Genomic DNA, 22,488 nt, shown 5'->3' with positions numbered 1-22,488 from the left:
ATCTCCAAGATTCTGAAGGAATGCTCGTTTGTTCTGCTGGTAGCTCCAGCATGGCCTCACAGGTTTTGGTATGCGGATCTTGTCCGGATGGCCTCTTGCCAACCGTGGACTCTTCCGTTAAGACCAGACCTTCTGTCGCAAGGTCCTTTTTTCCATCAGGATCTCAAATCCTTAAATTTAAAGGTATGGAGATTGAACGCTTGATTCTTGGTCAAAGAGGTTTCTCTGACTCTGTGATTAATACTATGTTACAGGCTCGTAAATCTGTATCTAGAGAGATATATTATAGAGTCTGGAAGACTTATATTTCTTGGTGTCTTTCTCATCATTTTTCCTGGCATTCTTTTAGAATTCCGAGAATTTTACAGTTTCTTCAGGATGGTTTAGATAAAGGTTTGTCCGCAAGTTCCTTGAAAGGACAAATCTCTGCTCTTTCTGTTCTTTTTCACAGAAAGATTGCTAATCTTCCTGATATTCATTGTTTTGTACAAGCTTTGGTTCGTATAAAACCTGTCATTAAGTCAATTTCTCCTCCTTGGAGTTTGAATTTGGTTCTGGGGGCTCTTCAAGCTCCTCCTTTTGAACCCATGCATTCATTGGACATTAAATTACTTTCTTGGAAAGTTTTCTTCCTTTTGACCATCTCTTCTGCCAGAAGAGTCTCTGAATTATCTGCTCTTTCTTGTGAGTCTCCTTTTCTGATTTTTCATCAGGATAAGGCGGTGTTGTGAACTTCTTTTGAATTTTTACCTAAGGTTGTGAATTCCAACAACATTAGTAGAGAAATTGTGGTTCCTTCTTTATGTCCTAATCCTAAGAATTCTAAGGAGAAATCGTTGCATTCTTTGGATGTTGTTAGAGCTTTGAAATATTATGTTGAAACTACTAAGTCTTTTCGAAAGACTTCTAGTCTATTTGTCATCTTTTCCGGTTCTAGAAAAGGCCAGAAAGCTTCTGCCATTTCTTTGGCATCTTGGTTGAAATCTTTAATTCATCATGCCTATGTTGAGTTGGGTAAAACTCCGCCTCAAAGGATTACAGCTCATTCTACTAGGTCAGTTTAAACTTCCTGGGCGTTTAGGAATGAAGCTTCGGTTGATCAGATTTGCAAAGCAGCAACTTGGTCCTCTTTGCATACTTTTACTAAATTCTACCATTTTTATGTGTTTTCTTCTTCTGAAGCAGTTTTTGGTAGAAAAGTACTTCTGGCAGCGGTTTCAGTTTGAATCTTCTGCTTATGTTTTCATTAAACTTTATTTTGGGTGTGGATTATTTTCAGCAGGAATTGGCTGTCTTTATTTTATCCCTCCCTCTCTAGTGACTCTTGCGTGGAAAGATCCACATCTTGGGTAGTCATTATCCCATACGTCACTAGCTCATGGACTCTTGCTAATTACATGAAAGAAAACATAATTTATGTAAGAACTTACCTGATAAATTCATTTCTTTCATATTAGCAAGAGTCCATGAGGCCCACCCTTTTTTGTGGTGGTTTTGATTTTTTGTATAAAGCACAATTTATTCCAATTCCTTATTTTATATGCTTTCGCACTTTTTTCTTATCACCCCACTTCTTGGCTATTCGTTAAACTGAATTGTGGGTGTGGTGAGGGGTGTATTTATAGGCATTTTGAGGTTTGGGAAACTTTGCCCCTCCTGGTAGGAATGTATATCCCATACGTCACTAGCTCATGGACTCTTGCTAATATGAAAGAAATGAATTTATCAGGTAAGTTCTTACATAAATTATGTTTTGTAGTGTCCATAAAATGGGTGTCACACTGTTGTAACTTCGGTTTACTAAGGCCAAATAGGAAGAGTTAAAATGAGTCATGAGATTATGCAACCAATGACTACATGGAATATAGAAGGAAAGTGTAGAGCCTGTACTTCTACTTATAACAGAAAATAGAAAGCCCACTTTTTTTTAGTTAAAGGAAAATGAAACCCAAAAAATATTTTGATTCAAACAGAGCATACAATTTAAAAAAAAAAAGTTTCCAATTTATTTCTATTATCAAATTTGCTTTGTTTCCATGATATTCTGTGTCACGAAGTATTGCTGCCATCTAGTTCTTTTGCAAAAGGATAACATAACTGCTGATATATAGTGCTCCAGAAATGGGCCTGATTTTCAACAAAGGATACCAAGAGAACAGAAATGGATAATAATAACATTTTTCTTTCGTGATTCAGATAGAGCATGCGATTTTAAACAACTTTCTAATTTACTCCTATTATCAATTTTTCTTCGTTCTCTTGCTTTCTTTATTTGAAAAAGGCATCTAAGCTAATTTTTGGTTCAGAACCATGGAAAGCACTTGTTTATTGGTAGGTGAATTTACCCACCAATCAGCTAGAACAACACAGTGTGTTCACCAAAAATGGGCCGGCATCTAAACTTACATTCTTGCATTTCAAATAAAGATATCAAGAGACTGAAAAGAATTTGATAATAGGAGTAAATTAGAAAGTTGCTTAAAATTGCATGCTCTATCTGAATCACGATAGAAAAAAAAATTGGGTTCAGTGTCTCTTTAATTTGAATATTACCTAATTTCAATATTGTCATGCTGATCTATGTATACAGGTAGTTATACTATAGAATAATGTATAATGCATCTTTTGTGTATTTCTGTTTATTATTTTGTAATTTTGAATATTTTTGCTATATAAGGCAATATGTAGTTTTCGTTTGCTTTGGATTATAAATAAATGTATATAAAGGCCAAATAGGAAGAGTTAAAATAAATTGTGAAAAAATAATTGGTGTTTAATATCCCTTTAAATTACAGGGGAAGGGGACAAAATGAACAATGAAAGTAGATTGCAATACTTTGTTTACTTTACATTTTATAGAAACATTTAAACATGTTTAATTTTAAAATAGCTACATCCTTCAAACTGGATTCACTCATTATGAAATGTTTTAGCTTTAAAAGGGGCTTGACTTATATTTTTACTGTAGCCTATTTTATCAGAATTGGTTAAAATCTATACTATTATTGCGTTTGTAACGCGTCCGTCTCCGTCTTAGGTTGCGTGCGCATCCAAATACCTGCAGCTTGAGCCAGCTTCAGGAAGCTCCAGCACTCACAGCTGTTATGTTACAGCCGAGAGCTGGATCTTCAGGCATATGCCGCATATAGACACGGAGTGAAATCAGTGCTCCGCCTCCATATGAGGGCAGATGCCTGATCATTATAGACGGTGACACTGTGTGTGTATCACAGTCTGTAATGATCTTCAGCTGGTGCGGGCAGGAGGCTCAACAGCGGAGGGGGGAGGGAGTGGGATGGCCCTGCGCTACAGAAATTAAAGGAACAGGGAGGGATGGGGCAGCTACACTACAGAAAAGGGGTTTGGCGGTGCGGGGGGGACTAAATGGTGACCACTACACTACAGAAACATTTATTTAAAAAAGGGGGTTATAGGTACTGGCAGACAGCTGCCAGTACCTAAAATGGCAGCAATAGGGGGGGGTTAGAGAGCTGCTCGAGGGGGGGGTAGGGACAGAGGGATGGGGCAGCGGGAGAAGGACAGGAACAGAGGGATAGGGACAAAAGAATAGGGATAGAGGGACAGGGGCAGATGGATAGAAGGATAGGTATATTTCTTTCATTAAACATTTTGGCCAATGTACACAGGCTTTACCACTAGTCTCAACAGTAAATCAATATATTCATATTGTGGAGTCAATGACTTATTTACCCTCATTTAAAGAGGAGGATGACATTTAAATTAAAAAAAAAAAACTTCCTGCCATAACTTCCTACTTTCTCAATAACTTGGAACTTTGTATCCCAAATATAGTTGAAGGAAATGTTTACTGCACAATTCCTGTCCACATGAAACCTTGTTTCCTGAACTCCTATGCACAAATTGCACTATTTATAAGACATGGGTGTTCTTTTCTTGTATAATCTGGTAGAGTCCCTATATACAAAATAGCTACTGTATCAGGCAAAGAGACAAACAAATGTTCTTTTTCCTCCAGGGTGGAGCTCAGTGCAAATATGTTACTGGTTTGTGTACATCAATCTGCAAAAGGTGGAAAAAAGCGAAAGAGTGCAGAAACAGACACAAGGGAACACAAAAAAGACATTTATATAGATGCAAGTTAGGATGGGTAAAGTAAGTATTGATCACAGATTGACACAGTCTGCAAAAGAAGAGAGTGGTGGCAAGTAGACTCAAGTGATGAGTGATTGTGAGTTGACTATTCAATGTATTCAATTATTGTCAATGAGTATCAGGTAGTAAACCACTTGCCTGCTCTATTAATTTACAGCTTAGTGGGATGTAGGCACCACTAAAGATGTACGCCATGTCCTTTGGTACCTTAAGGTCATATTCTCCATCCACTCTGGGAATCTGCAAAGACATAGGAAACAGATTTGTCAATTTATGCACCTAATAGTTTCAGGAATAGATCGTTGAAAAGTATGCACATGCAATAAATGCAAGTTATGTTGATGTTAAATCAATCGTACACAAATGTTCATTTCTCTTCACCAGTTCTCCATATTAAACAAACAAAACTGGATTTGTGAGTTTCTGGTGAATAACAGCAGACCTAAGCAGTTAATCCACACACATACATAGGAATATATAAACTATCAACACTTCGGCAGGAGAATATCTGCAAAATTACCAGCACTGGATATCATAACTATAAAAAATATATAAGGGTTGATGTTCTGATGTTTGCTTATAAAAGTATTATAAAACAAAATTTATGCTTAACTGATAAAAATTCTTTCTTGACACGGTGAGTCCATGGATCATCTCTAATTACTAGTGGGAATATCACTCTTGGCCAGCAGGAGGAGGCAAAGAGCACCACAGCAAAGCTGTTAAATATCACCTCCCTTTTCTCCAAACCCAGTTATTCGACCGAAGGAAAAAGAGAGAAAGGAAGTAACACGAGGTGCCTGAGATTTATATAATAAAGAAAAACTGTCTGTAAAAATACAGGGTGGGGGCCATGGACTCGCTGTGTCAAGAAATAAATACATTTATCAGGTAAGCATAAATTTAGTTTTCTTTCTAATAACACGGTGAGTCCACAGATCATCTCTAATTACTATTGGTAATCAATACCCAAGCTAGAGGACACAGGTGATAAGGGAGGGACAAGACAGGGAACCTAAACAGAAGGCACCACTGTTTGAAGAACCTTTTTCCCAAAAGAAGCCTCAGCTGAGGCAAAAGTATCAAATTTATAGAATTTTGAAAAAGTATGTAGAGAGGACCAAGTTTCAGCCTTGCAAATCTGTTCCACAGAAGCTTCATTTTTGAATGCCCAGGAAGAAGAAACAGCCCTCGTGGAATGAGCCGTGACTCTCTCAGGAGGCTGCTGTCCAGCAGTTTCATAGGCCAAGTGAATTATACGCTTCAGCCACAAAGAAAGAGAAGGAGACGTAGCTCTCTGACCCTTGCAATTCCCAGAGAAAACAACAAACAAAGCAGAAGACAAGCGAAAATTCTTAGTCACCTGCAAGTAGTATTTCAACGCACGCACGCCCCACATCTATGCTGTGCAGCAGACGCTCTTTCTGACAAGAAGGGTTAGGACACAAAGAAGGAACAACAATTTCTTGATTAATGTTTCTAACCGAAACCACTTTAGGGAGGAACCCTAACTTAGTATGCAGAACTACCTTATCTGAATGAAAAATAAGGTAAGGGTATTCATACTGCAACGCCGAGAGCTCAGAAACTCTACGAGCAGAAGAAATTGCAACAAGAAACAAAACTTTCCAAGATAACATCTTAATATCTAAAGAATGCATAGGCTAAAACGGAGCCTGTTGAAGAACTCTAAGAACAAGGTTAAGACTCCAGGGAGGAGTAACCGGTTTGAACACAGGCCTGGCGGAAGGACTGCACATCTAGCACGTCCGCCAGACGTTTATACAATATAGATAAGGCAGAAATTTGACCTTTCAAGGTACTAGCAGATAATCCCTATCTCCAGACCCTCCTGAAGAAAAGACAAAATTCTAGGAGTCTGAACTCTACTCCAAGAGTAGCCTCTGGATTCATACCAATATAGATATTTACGCCATATCTTATAGTAAATCTTTCTGGTAACAGGCTTACGAGCCTGAATCATGGTCTTAATGACCGACTCAGAAAAACCACACTTAGATAGAATTAAGCGTTTAATCTCTAAGCTGTCAACTTCAGAGAAATGAGATTTGGATGAAGGAAGGGCCCATGAAGAAGAAGGTCCTTCCACAGTGGAAGTCTCAAAGGTGGAAGAGATGGCATCTCCACTAGGTCAGCATACCAGAACCTGCGAAGCCACACCGGTGCAATGAGGATCACCGATGCCCTCTCCTGCTTGATTCGAGCAATGACCCGTGGAAGCAGAGAGAATGGAGGAAATAGGTATGCTAGACTGAAGTTCCAAGGAACGCCAGAGCATCTACCAGTACAGCCTGAGGATCCCTTGACCCATACCTCGGGAGCTTGGCATTCTGTCGAGATGCCATGAGATCCAGCTCCGGCTGTCCCCATTTGAGAATCAAGTTGGAAAATGCCTCCGGATGGAGTTCCCACTCCCCCGGGTGAAAGGTCTGTCTGCTCAGAAAATCAGCTTCCCAATTGTCCACTCATGGAATGTGGATCGCAGATAGACAGCAGTTGTGGGTCTCCGCCTACTGAATAATTTTGGCTACCTCTATCATGGCCAAGGAACTCAGAGTTCCTCCCTGATGGTTGATGTAAGCCACTGAAGTTATGTTGTCCGACTGGAACCTGATAAACCGGGCTGAAGTTAACGGAGGCCAGGCCAGAAGAGCATTGAAGATTGCCCTAAGCTCTAGGATGTTTATGCGGAGAGCCGACTCCTCCCGAGACCACGTCCCCTGAGCCTTTAGTGAGCCCTAGACTGCTCCCCATCCCAACAGGCTGGCATCCGTGGTCACAATCACCAAGGAAGGTCTGCGGAAGCAGGTTCCCTGGGAGAGATATTCCTGAGATAACCACCAAGGAAGAGAATCTCTTGTCGCCTGATACAGATGTAACCACAGAGACAGATCCGCATAATCCCCATTCCATTGTTTGAGCATGCATAACTGCAGAGGTCTGAGATGGTATCAGGCAAACTGAATTATGTCCATGGCAGCTACCATCAGACCCACTACCTTCATACATTGGGCCACTGACGGCTGAGGAGAGGACTGAAGGCAAGAGTCGAAAATCTTTGTCTTTCTGACCTCTGTCAGAAATATTTTCATTGATAAGGAATCTATTATGGTTCCCAAAAACACTACCCTTGTAGCTGGTATCAAGGAACTCTTTTCCAAATTTACCTTCCATCCGTGGGAACATAGAAAAGATAACATCTCCGTGGGAGCTTGCTTGATGAAAGGATGGCGTCTGGACCAGAATGTCGTCCAGATAAGGTGCCACTGCAATGCCCCACAACCCGAGCACCGCCAACAGGGCTCCCAGGACCTTTGAGAAAATTCTGAGAGCTGTGGCAAGGCCGAATGGAAGAGCCACAAACTGGAAGTGTTTGTCTAGAAAGGCAAACCTCAGAAACTTGTGATGATCCCTGTGGATGGGAACATGTAGTTACGCATCCTTTAAATCTACCGTTGTCATGAATTGACCCTCTTGAACCAAGGGAAGAATGGAAAAAATAATTTCCACCTTGAAGGAAGGTACCCTGAGGAACTTGTTTAGACTTTTGAGATCTAAAATTGGTCTGAAAGTTCCCTCTTTTTTGGGAACCACGAACAGATTGGAGTAGAATCCCAGACCCTGTTCCTGCATTGGGACAGGAACTATCACTCCTAGGTCGGAAAGGTCCCGGACACCGTGTAAGAATGCCTCTCTCTTTATCTGGTCTACAGATAATCTGGGGAGCAGAAACCTACCCCTGGGAGGAAAGGTTTTGAACTCTAATTTGTATCCCCGGGACTGCCTAGTGATCCGGTACATCCCGAACCCAAGCCTGAGTGAAGAAAGACAGTCTGCCCCCCACAAGATCTGGTCCCGGATCGGGGACAGACCCATCATGCTGACTTTGAGTCACTGACAGGCTTCTTAGATTGCTTCCCCTTGTTCCAAGACTGGTTGGACCTCCAGGAAGGCTTGGACTGTTCTTCTTGCTTGGCAGAGGAGGTTTTACCCTTGAAGTTTAGAAAGGAACGAAAATTACTCTGACGTCCCTTCTGCTCATTCCTCTTATCCTGAGGGAGAAAATGACCCTTACCTCCCGTAATGTCTGAAATAATTTCAGCCAAGCCTGGCCCAAACAAGGTCTTACCCTTGTAGGGAATCGCCAAAAGCTTAGACGACACATCCGCAGACCATGATTTCAACCATAAAGCTCTGCGGGCCAGTACTACAAAACCAGAAATTTTTGCTCCCAACTTAATAACTTGTAGGGAGGCATCCGTAATAAAGGAATTGGCCAACTTAAGGGCCTTGATCCTATCCTGGATCTCCTCAAGGGGAGTATCTGTCTGAATAGATTCAGACAACGCATCAAACCAGTATGCCGCCGCACTGGTGACGGTAGCAATAAACACTGCAGGTTGCCATTGTAAACCCTGGTGTACATACATTTTTTTAAGTAACCCTTCCAACTTCTTATCCATAGGATCCTTAAAGGAACAGCTATCCTCTATGGGAATAGTGGTTCTCTTAGCCAAAGTGGAAATTGCCCCTTCCACCTTGGGGACCGTCTGCCAAGACTCTTTGATAGCTATTGGAAACATATTCTTAAAAATTGGGGATGGAGAAAAGGGGATACCCAGTCTCTCCCATTCCCGGGCAATAATCTCTGTAGCCCTGTCTGGAACCGGAAAAAAACTCCACCGAGGAAGGAACGTCAAAGTATTTGTTTAACTTACTAGACTTCTTAGGATTGACTATGACAGTCATGTCAGAGTCGTACAAGGTGTCCAAAACCTCCTTAAGTAACAATCGGAGGTGTTCTAGCTTAAACCTGAAGGATACAACTTCAGCATCAGCAGAAGGAATTACACTGTCTGAGTCTTCACCCTCAGATGCTACCAAAATATCTTCCTCCTCAGATTTCTGGGAAGGAACAATCAGAATAACCACAACTGTGTCAGAAACCTTACTCACCAATTTCTTAGATTTCCTCTTGCCCTTTCCCTGCAGCATTGGAAAGGCAGACAGCGCATCAGTTACCGCAGAGGATATGTGGGTAGCAATGTCTTGTAACGTAACTCCAACCGGAGTGTGAGAGGAAGCGCAGGGCACTGCATGTGTAGAAGATAAAGTTTGGGACACTTGGGGAGAAAGCTGCAGCATATCTTGAACATTGGACCCCTAAACAGCATCCGCCTTAGCTAATGACGGCTCAGATTTAAAAAGTCTATCCCTGTAATGTATTGTTCTTTCAATACATGAGGGACAAAAAGGGATTGGGGGTTCCACATTAGAATCAAAACACAAGCCACATGTATCGTTTTGCAGGGCCTCTTGATCCATCTTTACTCAATGTGTAAACAAAAGAAACTCAACAGCTTTATTTAGGATTGAAAAATAAAGACACCAAAAAATGATACTGTCACTTTAAATTTTAAAAGTAAAAGAATTTCCTATATTCTTTAATACCGCAAAAAAACAGCAGTTTACTATAAACCTCAGACAGCCTACCTGTCTTCTTGTGAATCGGAATAACTAACTACGATCCGGACTCAAGATCTAGCTGTTCAAAAAACGCTACAATATAACAACTTCTTTAAAGGGACACTGAACCCAAATTTTTTCTTTTGTGATTCAGATAGAGCATACATTTTTTAGCAACTTTCTAATTTACTCCTATTATCAAATGTTCTTTATTCTCTTGGTATCTTTATTTGAAATGTAAGTTTAGATGCCGGCCCATTTTTGGTGAACAACCTAGGTTGCCTTGCTGATTGGTGGATAAATTCATCCACCAATCAAAAACTGCTGGCCAGAGTTCTGAACCAAGAAAAAAGCTTAGATGCCTTCTTTTTTATATAAAGATAGCAAGAGAACGAAGAAACATTCATAATGGGAGTAAAATAGAAAGTTGCTTAAAATTGCATGCTCTATCTGAATCACGAAAGAAAATTTTTGGGTTCAGTGTCCCTTTAAGCAGAGACACAGCAACAATCTTCGGACCGGAACTAACCGGAAGTGCTCCTGAAAGGCGTGCAACATTAAATTTCCGCCTCAGAAAACCGCCCTTCCTATTCGTAGGCGTTCCCAACTAGGAAAAAAAGCTGGCCGCCATTGTTATCAAAACCAGAGCTGTTGCACACAGTGAAAAACATACGGTCTCTGCCCCACAAAGTCCGGAATGAAACTGGAACATTCACCAAATCTGAGCCTCCAGAGCCGTTGCACACAGTAAACCTTACTCACTGATTCCACTGACTCTGTCCCTAAAGTCCGGAATTAACCAGAACAATAAACCAAATCTAAGCCTCTCTCCAAAAAATTGTCCGTCCCCAGTGCCTGCACACACTGCCTACTAAAATCCTATTAACCCCAAATAGGATTATTAGTGTCCTTAAAACAGGCTTAACTGAAAAAGTGCCATATTCTTCATAAGAAAATAAAACTAGGCACTTTCCTGAAGATCAATCTGCCCGGCAGCAGGGCAGCTCACATGGTATGAGAGGTCATCTCCCTCACATTGACCCGTGGGAAAATTAGGAAAGACTGAATAATCCTAATCAGGCTTTCAGGATAGGGCAGCAACAACTATTTGGGAGGCGCAGTGAGGATTATACCTCACAAGTTCCAAACTGCTTAAAAGCCACCACTGCTCTACTAAAGAGAGTGACATAGGCTACGGCTAAACCCCAGGAGGAAGCAGGACAATCTTGCTCTGCTTCAAAATAATAAAATCTTGATTGAAGAATCTTCTATCAGACACCTAAACTTTACCACCTTCTTGCTTTTAACGTAGGCAAAGAGAATGACTGGGGTTGGAGGGAAGGGAGGTGATATTTAACAGCTTTGCTGTGGTGCTCTTTGCCTCCTCCTGCTGGCCAGGAGTGATAGTCCCAATAGTAATTAGAGATGATCCGTGGACTCACCATGTCATTAAAAAGAAAATATACTTTTAACAAGTGATTGTGATCAGTTCAAGGGCTCAATGGATGGGCTGCAGATGACTTAAAAAGACATCAAACTAAAAAAATAAATGATTGTGTTATGGGCAAGGAATAGTGCAATAACACAATACTTTAAAGGGACATAGTCAAAATTTAAATGCACGTAGATGAAATTACATGTTTTTATAGAAATATATTTGCCATATACATATATAAGCAAAAATGCTTCTAGTAAAAGTTATCACTGTTTTAGTCATTTTTCTCTGCGTGTGAAGCATAGTTGGATATTCTCAGTGCACCAGCATTTTAAAAAATGCAGCTGCTCAGAGAGCCAATGGGGCTCAGCAATGATGCAAATTGAGTCTTTATCAAATGATACAAGCATAAGTGCTGAGTTTAAAATGCTGGTGCAGATAGCATACTTAAATACAATCTTGAAACGGCTATAGCCATTGCTAGAAGCATTTTTGCCAATACATGTATATTGCAAATATGCTTATATTCAAAAGTAAAATGCACCTGTGTGTATTCAAATTTTGGCTGGTGTCCATTTAAAGGGACAGTCTACTCCAGAATTTGTATTGTTTAAAAAGATAGATAATCCCTTTCTCACCCATTCCCCAGTTTTGCATAACCAACACAGTTATAATAATACACTTTTTACCTCTGTGATTACCTTGTATCTAAGCATCTGCAAACTGCCCCTGTTCTAAAAGAAGTTGTCTACCATAGGAATGTGTGTACCACGTCACTTCCGGTGACGTGTAATCAGCTGTTGTAGGTTTGTAGGCCCAACCTCCTCCAAACAGCTGTTTAAGCCGACTTATTTGTCATCAGACAAGACCCTATTGGTCGTACAGCCACTGACTTCACGGACCAATCAGATAATGCAGTAACACTTTTTTTTTGCTATGTATTATCTGATCGGTCCATTTGATTTGCCCACGTCCATTCACCAAATTGTTCTATCGCAAGCCGCGGACTTGCCATGTCTGGGGGGGTCGTGCTTATGGGGTTAACAGGGGGTGCTGATGGGGCTTACGTAAGTTACACAGGGGGTGCTTATGGGCCTACATAAGCCCCATCTGCACCCCCTGTGTAACTTACTTAAGCCCCATCAGCACCCCCTGTAAACCCCATAAGCATGACCCTCCCCCCCCCCCGGGCACGGCAAGTCGGCGGCGTGCGGTGGAACAATTTGGTGAATGTGCGCATACGCAGCACGGCCCATAGAATCCCGCGACCCGTTGTTATAAAATAAGTCCACTTAAACAGCTGTTTGGAGGAGGTTGGGCCTCTTGCGCATGCGCAGTGACCGCCACAAACCTCCAGCAGCTGATTCATGTCACCGGAAGTGACGTGGTATACACATTCCTACGCGGTAGACAACTTTTTTTAGAACACCCCCTTATTTATTATCAGGTATTTGTAGAGCGCCAAAAGATTCCGCAGCGCTTCAGTTCTTTTGATAGACTTGCATTTTAGCCAATTAGTGCCCTCTCAAAAGTAACTCCACGTGTGAGAACAATGTTATCTATATGGCACACACAAACTAACTTCCTCTAGCTGTTAAAAACTGTCAAATGCTTTGAGATAAGAGCTGGCCTTCAAGGGCTTAGGAAATAGCATATGAGCCTACCTAGGTTTAGTTTTCAACTAAGAATAGCAAGAGAACAAAGCAAATTTGATAATAAAAGTGAATTGTAAAGTTGTTAAAATTTGCATGTCCTATCTGAATCATGAAAGTTTAATTTTCTTTCATGTAATTAGCAAGAGTCCATGAGCTAGTGACGTATGGGATATACATTCCTACCAGGAGGGGCAAAGTTTCCCAAACCTTAAAATGCCTATAAATACACCCCTCACCACACCCACAATTCAGTTTTACAAACTTTGCCTCCGATGGAGGTGGTGAAGTAAGTTTGTGCTAGATTCTACGTTGATATGCGCTCCGCAGCAAGTTGGAGCCCGGTTTTCCTCTCAGCGTGCAGTGAATGTCAGAGGGATGTGAGGAGAGTATTGCCTATTTGAATGCAGTGATCTCCTTCTACGGGGTCTATTTCATAGGTTCTCTGTTATCGGTCGTAGAGATTCATCTCTTACCTCCCTTTTCAGATCGACGATATACTCTTATATATACCATTACCTCTGCTGATTCTCGTTTCAGTACTGGTTTGGCTTTCTACAAACATGTAGATGAGTGTCCTGGGGTAAGTAAATCTTATTTTCTGTGACACTCTAAGCTATGGTTGGGCACTTTATTTATAAAGTTCTAAATATATGTATTCAAACATTTATTTGCCTTGACTCAGAATGTTCAACTTTCCTTATTTTTCAGACAGTCAGTTTCATATTTGGGATAAATGCATTTGTTTCAATCATTTTTTCTTACCTTAAAAAATTTGACTTTTTCCCTGTGGGCTGTTAGGCTCGCGGGGGCAGAAAATGCTTCATTTTATTGCGTCATTCTTGGCGCGGACTTTTTTGGCGCAAAATTTTTTTTCTGTTTCCGGCGTCATACGTGTCGCCGGAAGTTGCGTCATTTTTTGACTTTTTTTGCGTCAAAAATGTCGGCGTTCCGGATGTGGCGTCATATTTGGCGCCAAAAGCATTTAGGCGCCAAATAATGTGGGCGTCTTTTTTTTGGCGCTAAAAAATATGGGCGTCATTTTTGTCTCCACATTATTTAAGTCTCATTATTTATTGCTTCTGGTTGCTAGAAGCTTGTTTACTGGCATTTTTTTCCCATTCCTGAAACTGTCATTTAAGGAATTTGATCAATTTTGCTTTATATGTTTTTTTTTTCTTTTACATATTGCAAGATGTTCCACGTTGCAACTGAGTCAGAAGATACTTCAGGAAAATCACTGCACAGTGCTGGAGCTACCAAGCTAAGTGTATCTGCTATAAACTTTTGGTATCTGTTTCTCCAGCTGTTATTTGTATTGCATGTCATGTCAAACTTATTAATGCAGATAAAATTTCCTTTAGTACTGTTACATTACCTGTTGCTGTTCCGTCAACATCTAATTTTCAGAGTGTTCCTGATAACATAAGAGATTTTATTTTTTAAATCCATTAAGAAGGCTATGTCTGTTATTTCTCCTTCTAGTATACATAAAAGTCTTTTAAAACTTCTCTTTTTTCAGATGAATTTTTAAATGAACATCATCATTCTGATACTGATAATGGTTCTTCTGGTTCAGAGGTTTCTGTCTCAGAGGTTGATGCTGATAAATCTTTGTATTTGTTCAAGATGGAATTTATTCGTTCTTTACTTAAAGAAGTGTTATTTGCATTAGAAATAGAGGATTCTGGTCCTCTTGATACTAAATGTAAACGTTTAAATAAGGTTTTTAAATCTCCTGTAGTTATTCCAGAAGTGTTTTATCTCCCTGATGCTATTTCTGAAGTAATTTCCAGGGAATGGAATAATTTGGGTAATTTTTTTACTCCTTCTAGACGTTTAAGCAAATTATATCCTGTGCCATCTGACAGATTAGAGTTTTTTGGGACAAAAATCCCTAAGGTTATGGGGCTGTCTCTACTCCTGCTAATGTACTACTATTCCTACGGCAGATAGTACTTGATTTAAGGATCCTTTAGATAGGAAAATTGAAATCCTTTCTAAGAAAAGCTTCCTTATGTTCAGGTAATCTTCTTAGACCTGCTATATTTTTAGCGGATGTTGCTGCAGCTTCAACTTTTTGGTTAGAAGCTTTAGCGCAACAAGTAACAGATCATAATTTTATAGCATTATTATTATTCTATAACATGCTAATAATTTTATTGGTGATACCATCTTTTGATATCATTAGAGTTGATGTCAGGTATATGTCTCTAGCTATTTTAGCTAGAAAAGCTTTATGGATTAAACTTGGAATGCTGACATGTCTTCTAAGTCAACTTTGCTTTCCCTTTCTTTCCAGGGTAAATAATCATTTTCGTTCCTTTCCTCACAACAAGGAACAAAAGCCTGATCCTTCATCCTCAGGAGCGGTATCAGTTTGGAAACTATTTCCAGTTTGGAATATATCCAAGCCTTATAGAAACCTATAGCCAGCTCCTAAGTACCTATGAAGGCGCGGCCCTTATTCCAGCTCAGCTGGTATGGGGCAGATTACGTTTTCTTCAAAGAAATTTGGATCAATTCCGTTCTTAATCTCTGGTTTCAGAAACATTGTTTCAGAAAGGTACAGAATTGGCTTCAAGTTAAGGCCTCCTGCTAAGAGATTCTTTTCTTCCCGTGTCCCAGTTAACACAGCAAAGGCTCAGCATTTCTGATATGTGTTTCAGATCTAGAGTTGGCTGGAGTATTTATGCCAGTTCCAGTTCTGGAACAGGGGCTGGGGTTTTATTTTATCTCTTCATTGTACCAAAGAAGGTCAATTCCTTCAGACCAGTTCCGGATCTATCATTATTGAATCGTTATGTTAGGATACCAACATTCAAGATGGTTACTGTAGGACTATCCTGCCTTTTGTTTGGCAAGGGCATTATATGTCTACAATAGATTTACAGGATGTGTATCTGCATATTCCGATTCATCCAGATCACTTTTAGTGTCTGAGATTCTCTTTTTAGACAAGCATTACCAGTTTTGTGGCTCTACCGTTTGGCCTAGCCTCAGTTCCAAGAATTTTTTTCAAAGGTTCTCGGTGCCCTTCTTTCTGTAATCAGAGAATAGGGTTTTGGTATTTCCTTATTTGGACGATATCTTGGTACTTGCTCAGTCTTCTCATTTTCGAAGAATCTCATACGAATCGACTTGTGTTGTTTCTTCAAGTTCATGGTTGGAGGATCAATTTACCAATCAGTTCATTGATTCCTCAGACAAGGGTAACCTTTTTAGGTTTCTAGATAAATTCAGCGTCTATGACTCTCTCCTTGTCAGACAGGAGAAGTTTAACATTGATATCAGCTTGTCAAAACCTTCAGTCACAATCTTTCCCTTTGGTAGCCTTATGCATGGAAATGTTGGGTCTTAGGACTGCCGCATCAGATGCGATCTCCTTTGCTCGTTTTCACATGCGACCTCTTCAGCTCTGTATGCTGAACCAATGGTGCAGGGATTACTCAAAGATATCTCAATTAATATCTTTAAACCGATTTTACGACACTCTCTGACATGGTGGACAGATCACTATCGTTTAGTTCAGGGGGCTTCTTTGTTCTTCCGACCTGGACTATAATCTCAACAGATGCAAGTCTTACAGGTTGGGGAGCTGTGTGGGGGTATCTGACGGCACAAGGGGTTTGGGAATCTCAGGAGGTGAGATTTCCGATCAATATTTTGGAACTCCGTGCAATTTTCAGAGCTCTTCAGTCTTGGCCTCTTCTGAAGAGAGAGTTGTTCATTTGTTTTCAGATAGACAATGTCACAACTGTGGCATACATCAATCATCAAGGAGGGACTCACAGTCCTCTGACTATGAAAGAAGTATCTCGAATTTTGGTTTGGGCGGAATCCAGCTCCTGTCTAATCTCTGCGGTTCATATCCCAGGTATGGACAATTGGAAAGCGGATTATCTCAGTCGCCAAACGTTGCATCCGGGCGAATGGTCTCTTCACCCAGAGGTATTTCTTCAGATTGTTCAATGTGGGAACTTCCAGAAATAGATCTGATGGCTTCTCATCTAAACAAGAAACTTCCCAGGTATCTGTCTAGATCCCGGGATCCTCAGGCGGAGGCAGTGGATGCATTATCTCTTCCTTGGAAGTATCATCCTGTCTATATCTTTCCGCCTCTAGTTCTTCTTCCAAGAGTAATCTCCAAGATTCTGAAGGAATGCTCGTTTGTTCTGCTGGTAGCTCCAGCATGGCCTCACAGGTTTTGGTATGCGGATCTTGTCCGGATGGCCTCTTGCCAACCGTGGACTCTTCCGTTAAGACCAGACCTTTTGTCTCAAGGTCCTTTTTTCCATCAGGATCTGAAATCCTTAAATTTAAAGGTATGGAGATTGAACGCTTGATTCTTGGTCAAAGAGGTTTCTTTGACTCTGTGATTAATACTATGTTACAGGCTCGTAAATCTGTATCCAGAGAGATATATTATAGAGTCTGGAAGACTTGTATTTCTTGGTGTCTTTCTCATCATTTTTCTTGGCATTCTTTTAGAATACCGAGAATATTACAGTTTCTTCAGGATGGTTTAGATAAGGGTTTGTCCGCAAGTTCCTTGAAAGGTCAAATCTCTGCTCTTTCTGTTCTTTTTCACAGAAAGATTGCTATTCTTCCTGATATTCATTGTTTTGTACAAGCTTTGGTTCGTATAAAGCCTGTCATTAAGTCAATTTCTCCTCCTTGGAGTTTGAATTTGGTTCTGGGGGCTCTTCTAGCTCCTCCATTTGAACCTATGCATTCATTGGATATTAAATTACTTTCTAGGAAAGTTTTGTTCCTTTTGGCCATCTCTTCTGCCAGAAGAGTTTCTGAATTATCTGCTCTTTCTTGTGAGTCTCCTTTTCTGATTTTTCATCAGGATAAGGCGGTGTTGCGAACTTCTTTTGAATTTTTACCTAAGTTGTGAATTCCAACAACATTAGTAGAGACATTGTGGTTCCTTCATTATGTCCTAATCCTAAGAATTCTAAGGAGAAATCGTTGCATTCTTTGGATGTTATTAGAGCTTTGAAATATTATGTTGAAGCTACTAAGTCTTTCCGAAAGACTTCTAGTTTATTTGTTATCTTTCCGGTTTTAGAAAGGCCAGAAAACTTCTGCCATTTCTTTGGCATCTTGGTTGAAATCTTTAATTCATCTTGCCTATGTTGAGTCGGGTAAGACTCCGCCTCATAGGATTACAGCTCATTCTACTAGGTCAGTTTCTACTTCCTGGGCGTTAAGGAATGAAGCTTCGGTTGATCAAATTTGCAAAGCGGCAACTTGGTCCTCTTTGCATACTTTTACCAAATTCTACCATTTTGTTGTATTTTCTTCTTCTGAAGCAGTTTTTGGTAGAAAAGTACTTCAGGCAGCAGTTTCAGTTTGAATCTTCTGCTTATGTTTTTCATTAAACTTTATATTGGGTGTGGATTATTTTCAGCAGGAATTGGCTGTCTTTATTTTATCCCTCCCTCTCTAGTGACTCTTGTGTGGAAAGATCCACATCTTGGGTAGTCATTATCCCATACGTCACTAGCTCATGGACTCTTGCTAATTACATGAAAGAAAACATAATTTATGTAAGAACTTACCTGATAAATTCATTTCTTTCATATTAGCAAGAGTCCATGAGGCCCGCCCTTTTTTTGTGGTGGTTATGATTTTTTTGTATAAAGCACAATTATTCCAATTCCTTATTTTATATGCTTTCGCACTTTTTTCTTATCACCCCACTTCTTGGCTATTCGTTAAACTGAATTGTGGGTGTGGTGAGGGGTGTATTTATAGGCATTTTAAGGTTTGGGAAACTTTGCCCCTCCTGGTAGGAATGTATATCCCATACGTCACTAGCTCATGGACTCTTGCTAATATGAAAGAAATGAATTTATCAGGTAAGTTCTTACATAAATTATGTTTTTTTCTAGACTGTCCCATTAACCAACACCTGTAAATATTCTAAATACATAGTTAAAGCCAGCTCCATTGCAACAATACACTACTGGGAAATAGCTGAAAGCGCATGTAGCCACCGATAAACAGATAGATCCCAGTAATGCACTTCTGCACCTAGGCCTACCTATATGGTAGGCTTTTCAACAAATGATACAAACAGAAATTTTGACGACAGATCAGAATAATAGACCCAACAAGTCTGCCCGATATTTCCTAAAAGTATAAACTTATCTAGTTTGTAGGACAGCCTTAAGTCCCCCACAGTGTTTGTCGTCATTACCTCTTGAGGAAGTTTATTCCATGAATCAATCACTCTTTCTGTAAATAAGTGCTTCCTCAAATTACTCCTAAATCTACTACCCTTCTGCTTTATATGGCAAATACTCACAGCCTCAGCTTTACTAAGCCCCTTAAAGGGGCAGTAAACACCAACATTGTTATTTATTGTTTAAAAAGATAGATGATCCCTTTACTACCCATTCCCCAGTTTTGCATAACCAACACAGTTATATTAAAGGGACATGAAAATCAAAAATTGTCTTTCATGATTAAGAAAGAGAATACAATTTTAAACAACTTTCTAATTTACTTCTATTATCTAATCTGTTTCATTCTCTTTGTATCATTTGTTGAAGGAGCAGCTATGCACTAATGGTTTCTAACTGAACACATGGCTGAGCCAATCACAATCAATATATATATATGCAGCCACCAATCAACAGCTAGAACCTAGGTTCTCTGCTGCTCCTGAGCTTGCCTAGATAAACATTTCAGCAAAGGATAACAAGAGAATGAAGCAAATTAAATAATAGAAGTAAATTGTAAAGTTGTTTAAAAATGTATTCTCTATCTGAATCATGAAATAATTTTTTGGGGTTTCATGTCCCTTTAATACACGTTTTACCTGTGTGATTACCTTGCATATAAGCCTCTGCAGACTGCCTCCTTATTTCAGTTCTTTTGACAGACTTGCATTTTAGCCAATCAGTGCCCACTCATTAGTAACTCCATGGGAGCGAGCACAATGTTACCTATATGGCACACATGAACTAACACCCTCTAACTGTGAAAAACTGTCAAATGCAATCAGATAAGGCATCCTTCAAGGGTTTAGAAATTAGTATATGAGCCTACCTAGGTTTAACTTTCAACTAAGAATTCCAGGAGAACAAAGCAAATTTGATGATAAAAGTAAATAGGAAAGTTGTTTAAAATTGTATTCTCTATCTGAATCATGAAAATTTAATTCTGACTAGACTGTCCCTATAATATACTTGAAAGTTGCCATCATATCACCTCTTTCCCTTCTCTCCTCCTAAGCTATACATATACTACTTACCATTTTAGTAGCCCTCCTTTGCACAGATTCCAGTTTGTTTATATTCTTTTGGAGATATGGTCTCCATAACTGCACACAATACTCAAGGTGAGGCCTAACTAGTGAGAAATAACTATGGTATGTGCATGTAAAATATAAGGTTTCTTTAAAACAACTTGAATGAAATTCTAGAGGAAAGTATTATTCTCACATTAATACTGGTGCTGAGTGATCATCATAGTTATTATGCCAAAATTACCTATATTGGTGTCCAGGAGCAGTTTACATAAGTGGACAGTAATTACTGTTTAACGTTAGTAGCAAACATACATAGGAATTGTTTCTCCTTTTATTGATGTACACATCATGTGTAACAAACACTGCTGTGAACATATTCTCAGGCTTAAAATAACATTAAAACACTAAATACATTTTATAAGCATAGTATTGAGGTTATTCCTTCTCCCTCTAGTCATGGGTGCTACCATGTTTAAATCTATCTTTCACTACATTTCAGTGCTGACCTTTTTACACGTGTGCAGTGACGTTGCTTCAGATACCTGCAGTGTAACCTAGGTTCCAATATGGCAGCACCCATGATTAGCAGGAGGTGCATGAAATGTATTTAGTGTCCCTTTAAAGGTTAGCCCAGCTACACATTCATCCTCACTAAGCTCAGAAGAACTCCACCCCACTTCACCGTGCTAGCATCACCCTTATCACTCAGGCACAAGCTACGACACTAACTGGTATCACCTGAAACTTCTAGCTCACTTTTATACATATGGAAACAAGTTTGGCACATCTAGTCTGGGGCAGACTGAGGTGTAAGTTGTAATGCCGGTCTTTTGTGACTGTGGACTCCTGCTGTCACATTATCTCCCCTAAAACTTTATTCTCACTTTAATTCATTTTGGTCTCAATTTTAAAGGGATATTTTATTGTAAAAATTCTCCCTTTTAATCTGTCTCCAATGATCCATTTTACCTGCTAGAGTGTATTAAATTGTTAACAAATCACTTGTTTACCTTTATTTTGTCATTTCAAACAGCTGCTTTCACCTGCTGAAAATATGAATACTGATGTATTCTCCATCAAAAAGCTATGTAAACAAGACCCAGCAGCTGCAATAATCCTTCTTCTGGGGTGTAGGAGAGAGTGGTACTAAAATGTCAATTTTGCAATGTTATATCTCTGTGTATACAGAAAGGAGATAAGATATGAAGTATTTTGTGCATAGAGAAAGATAAGTTAATGAGGTCTGCTCTCCCTACAGGTTTAGCCCATTTCAATGAATTGTAGATTCAATTAGTAAAAACAGCTATACCATATATTCAAATAAACCAGAAGGAACAATTTCCCATGTATTTAATTCTCAGCAGCTTGTATAAGAAATTGTTGGAATTGGAAACAGAAATAATAATAAACTAATTTTACAGTACAGTGCCCCTACCCCAAAGACTTTATTGTCACTATTAACCCCCACCACAAAATACTGTATTGTAACCACTTTGTAGGGGTTAAACACAGGTTTGTGTAAGCAATTGTGCAATAAGTGTGTATTATTGCTCTTCTGTGTACACCTAAGAAGTCTTGGCAGATTTTAGATCTTGTTGTACATAAAATATAGCTTTTTCTGCCTACACAGAACTTACCATTGTGAGGAAAAGACAGACAGTAGAATGTAAGGATCAAGTGGCATCTCCAGTAAAAAGCCACAGTAGAAATTTTTAATGGTTGAACATTGAGTCAACTTTACAATGCATATACAATGCATATTATAGCATTTACAGTTTGGCTGCAGAGCAATATACACATACATAGATACACACATACATCATACACAACTGGTAACCTAGGCATAATGCAAAAAAAAGATAAAATAAAACTGGCACCTATAAACCTATGTTTAATTATGTGTAGTACAAGAAAAACAACTTTGCAATATAAGTTGATTTATATCATTTTCAGAAAAGGGGGTAAATTTGTTATATATATATATATATTTTATTATTTCTTTCCCCCTTTTCTGTAATTTTTCTCTGAAAATTATTGCTATTTTAAATTCCACTGAGTTTCTATAAAGGAAGGGGCACCACCCTGTTGAAACCTAGGATTTCTCCTTATCTATATTTTCTGCAATTATGGACAGATAGGGGGAACTTTGGTTACAAATGCCTGAGGAGTGTTTATGTTAACACAGATGTATTCAGATATCCAGTGTTTAGCACAGTGCCCATTAGGAGTGGCAAATTTGGAAGATCAGACTAGTTTTGGTTGACACTTTCATCCTTTTGTTGTATAAATATATAATTAAATGCATTTAGAATTTTTTAGGGTGGATTACAATTGTTTGCGCATTTTAGTGAATGCAATGGTCCCAGGTAACTATTATTTTTATTTTTTTTTAAATATATATTTGTTTATTTTTTTTAAACTTCGGCTGAGCGCGGTGCAGGTTTCTGTCCGTCAACTGGCGCCACTTCTAGAGTTACAAACTGTGTTTTTTTACTGTGATTCTGCGACCCGGC

The 22,488-nt window shown here is 39.4% G+C and overlaps 1 protein-coding gene across 2 annotated transcripts in view; it reads right to left on the bottom strand.

Annotated features, from left to right (window-relative positions):
• VPS33B (VPS33B late endosome and lysosome associated) overlaps positions 1-22,488 on the bottom strand; it is a 102,908-nt gene that overhangs the window by 10,749 nt on the left and 69,671 nt on the right. For both annotated transcript variants that reach the window (XM_053717705.1, XM_053717704.1), the window contains exon 21: positions 4,273-4,374. In XM_053717705.1, the coding sequence (XP_053573680.1) occupies positions 4,273-4,374 (102 nt within the window). The remainder of the gene's footprint in view (positions 1-4,272; positions 4,375-22,488) is intronic.

Source organism: Bombina bombina, chromosome 6, assembly GCF_027579735.1.
Source record: "Bombina bombina isolate aBomBom1 chromosome 6, aBomBom1.pri, whole genome shotgun sequence".
In the NCBI taxonomy this organism is placed as follows: Eukaryota; Metazoa; Chordata; class Amphibia; order Anura; family Bombinatoridae; genus Bombina; species Bombina bombina.
The sequence above is the reverse complement of the archived record's forward strand: the minus strand, read 5'-3'. Positions and strand labels throughout refer to the sequence as shown.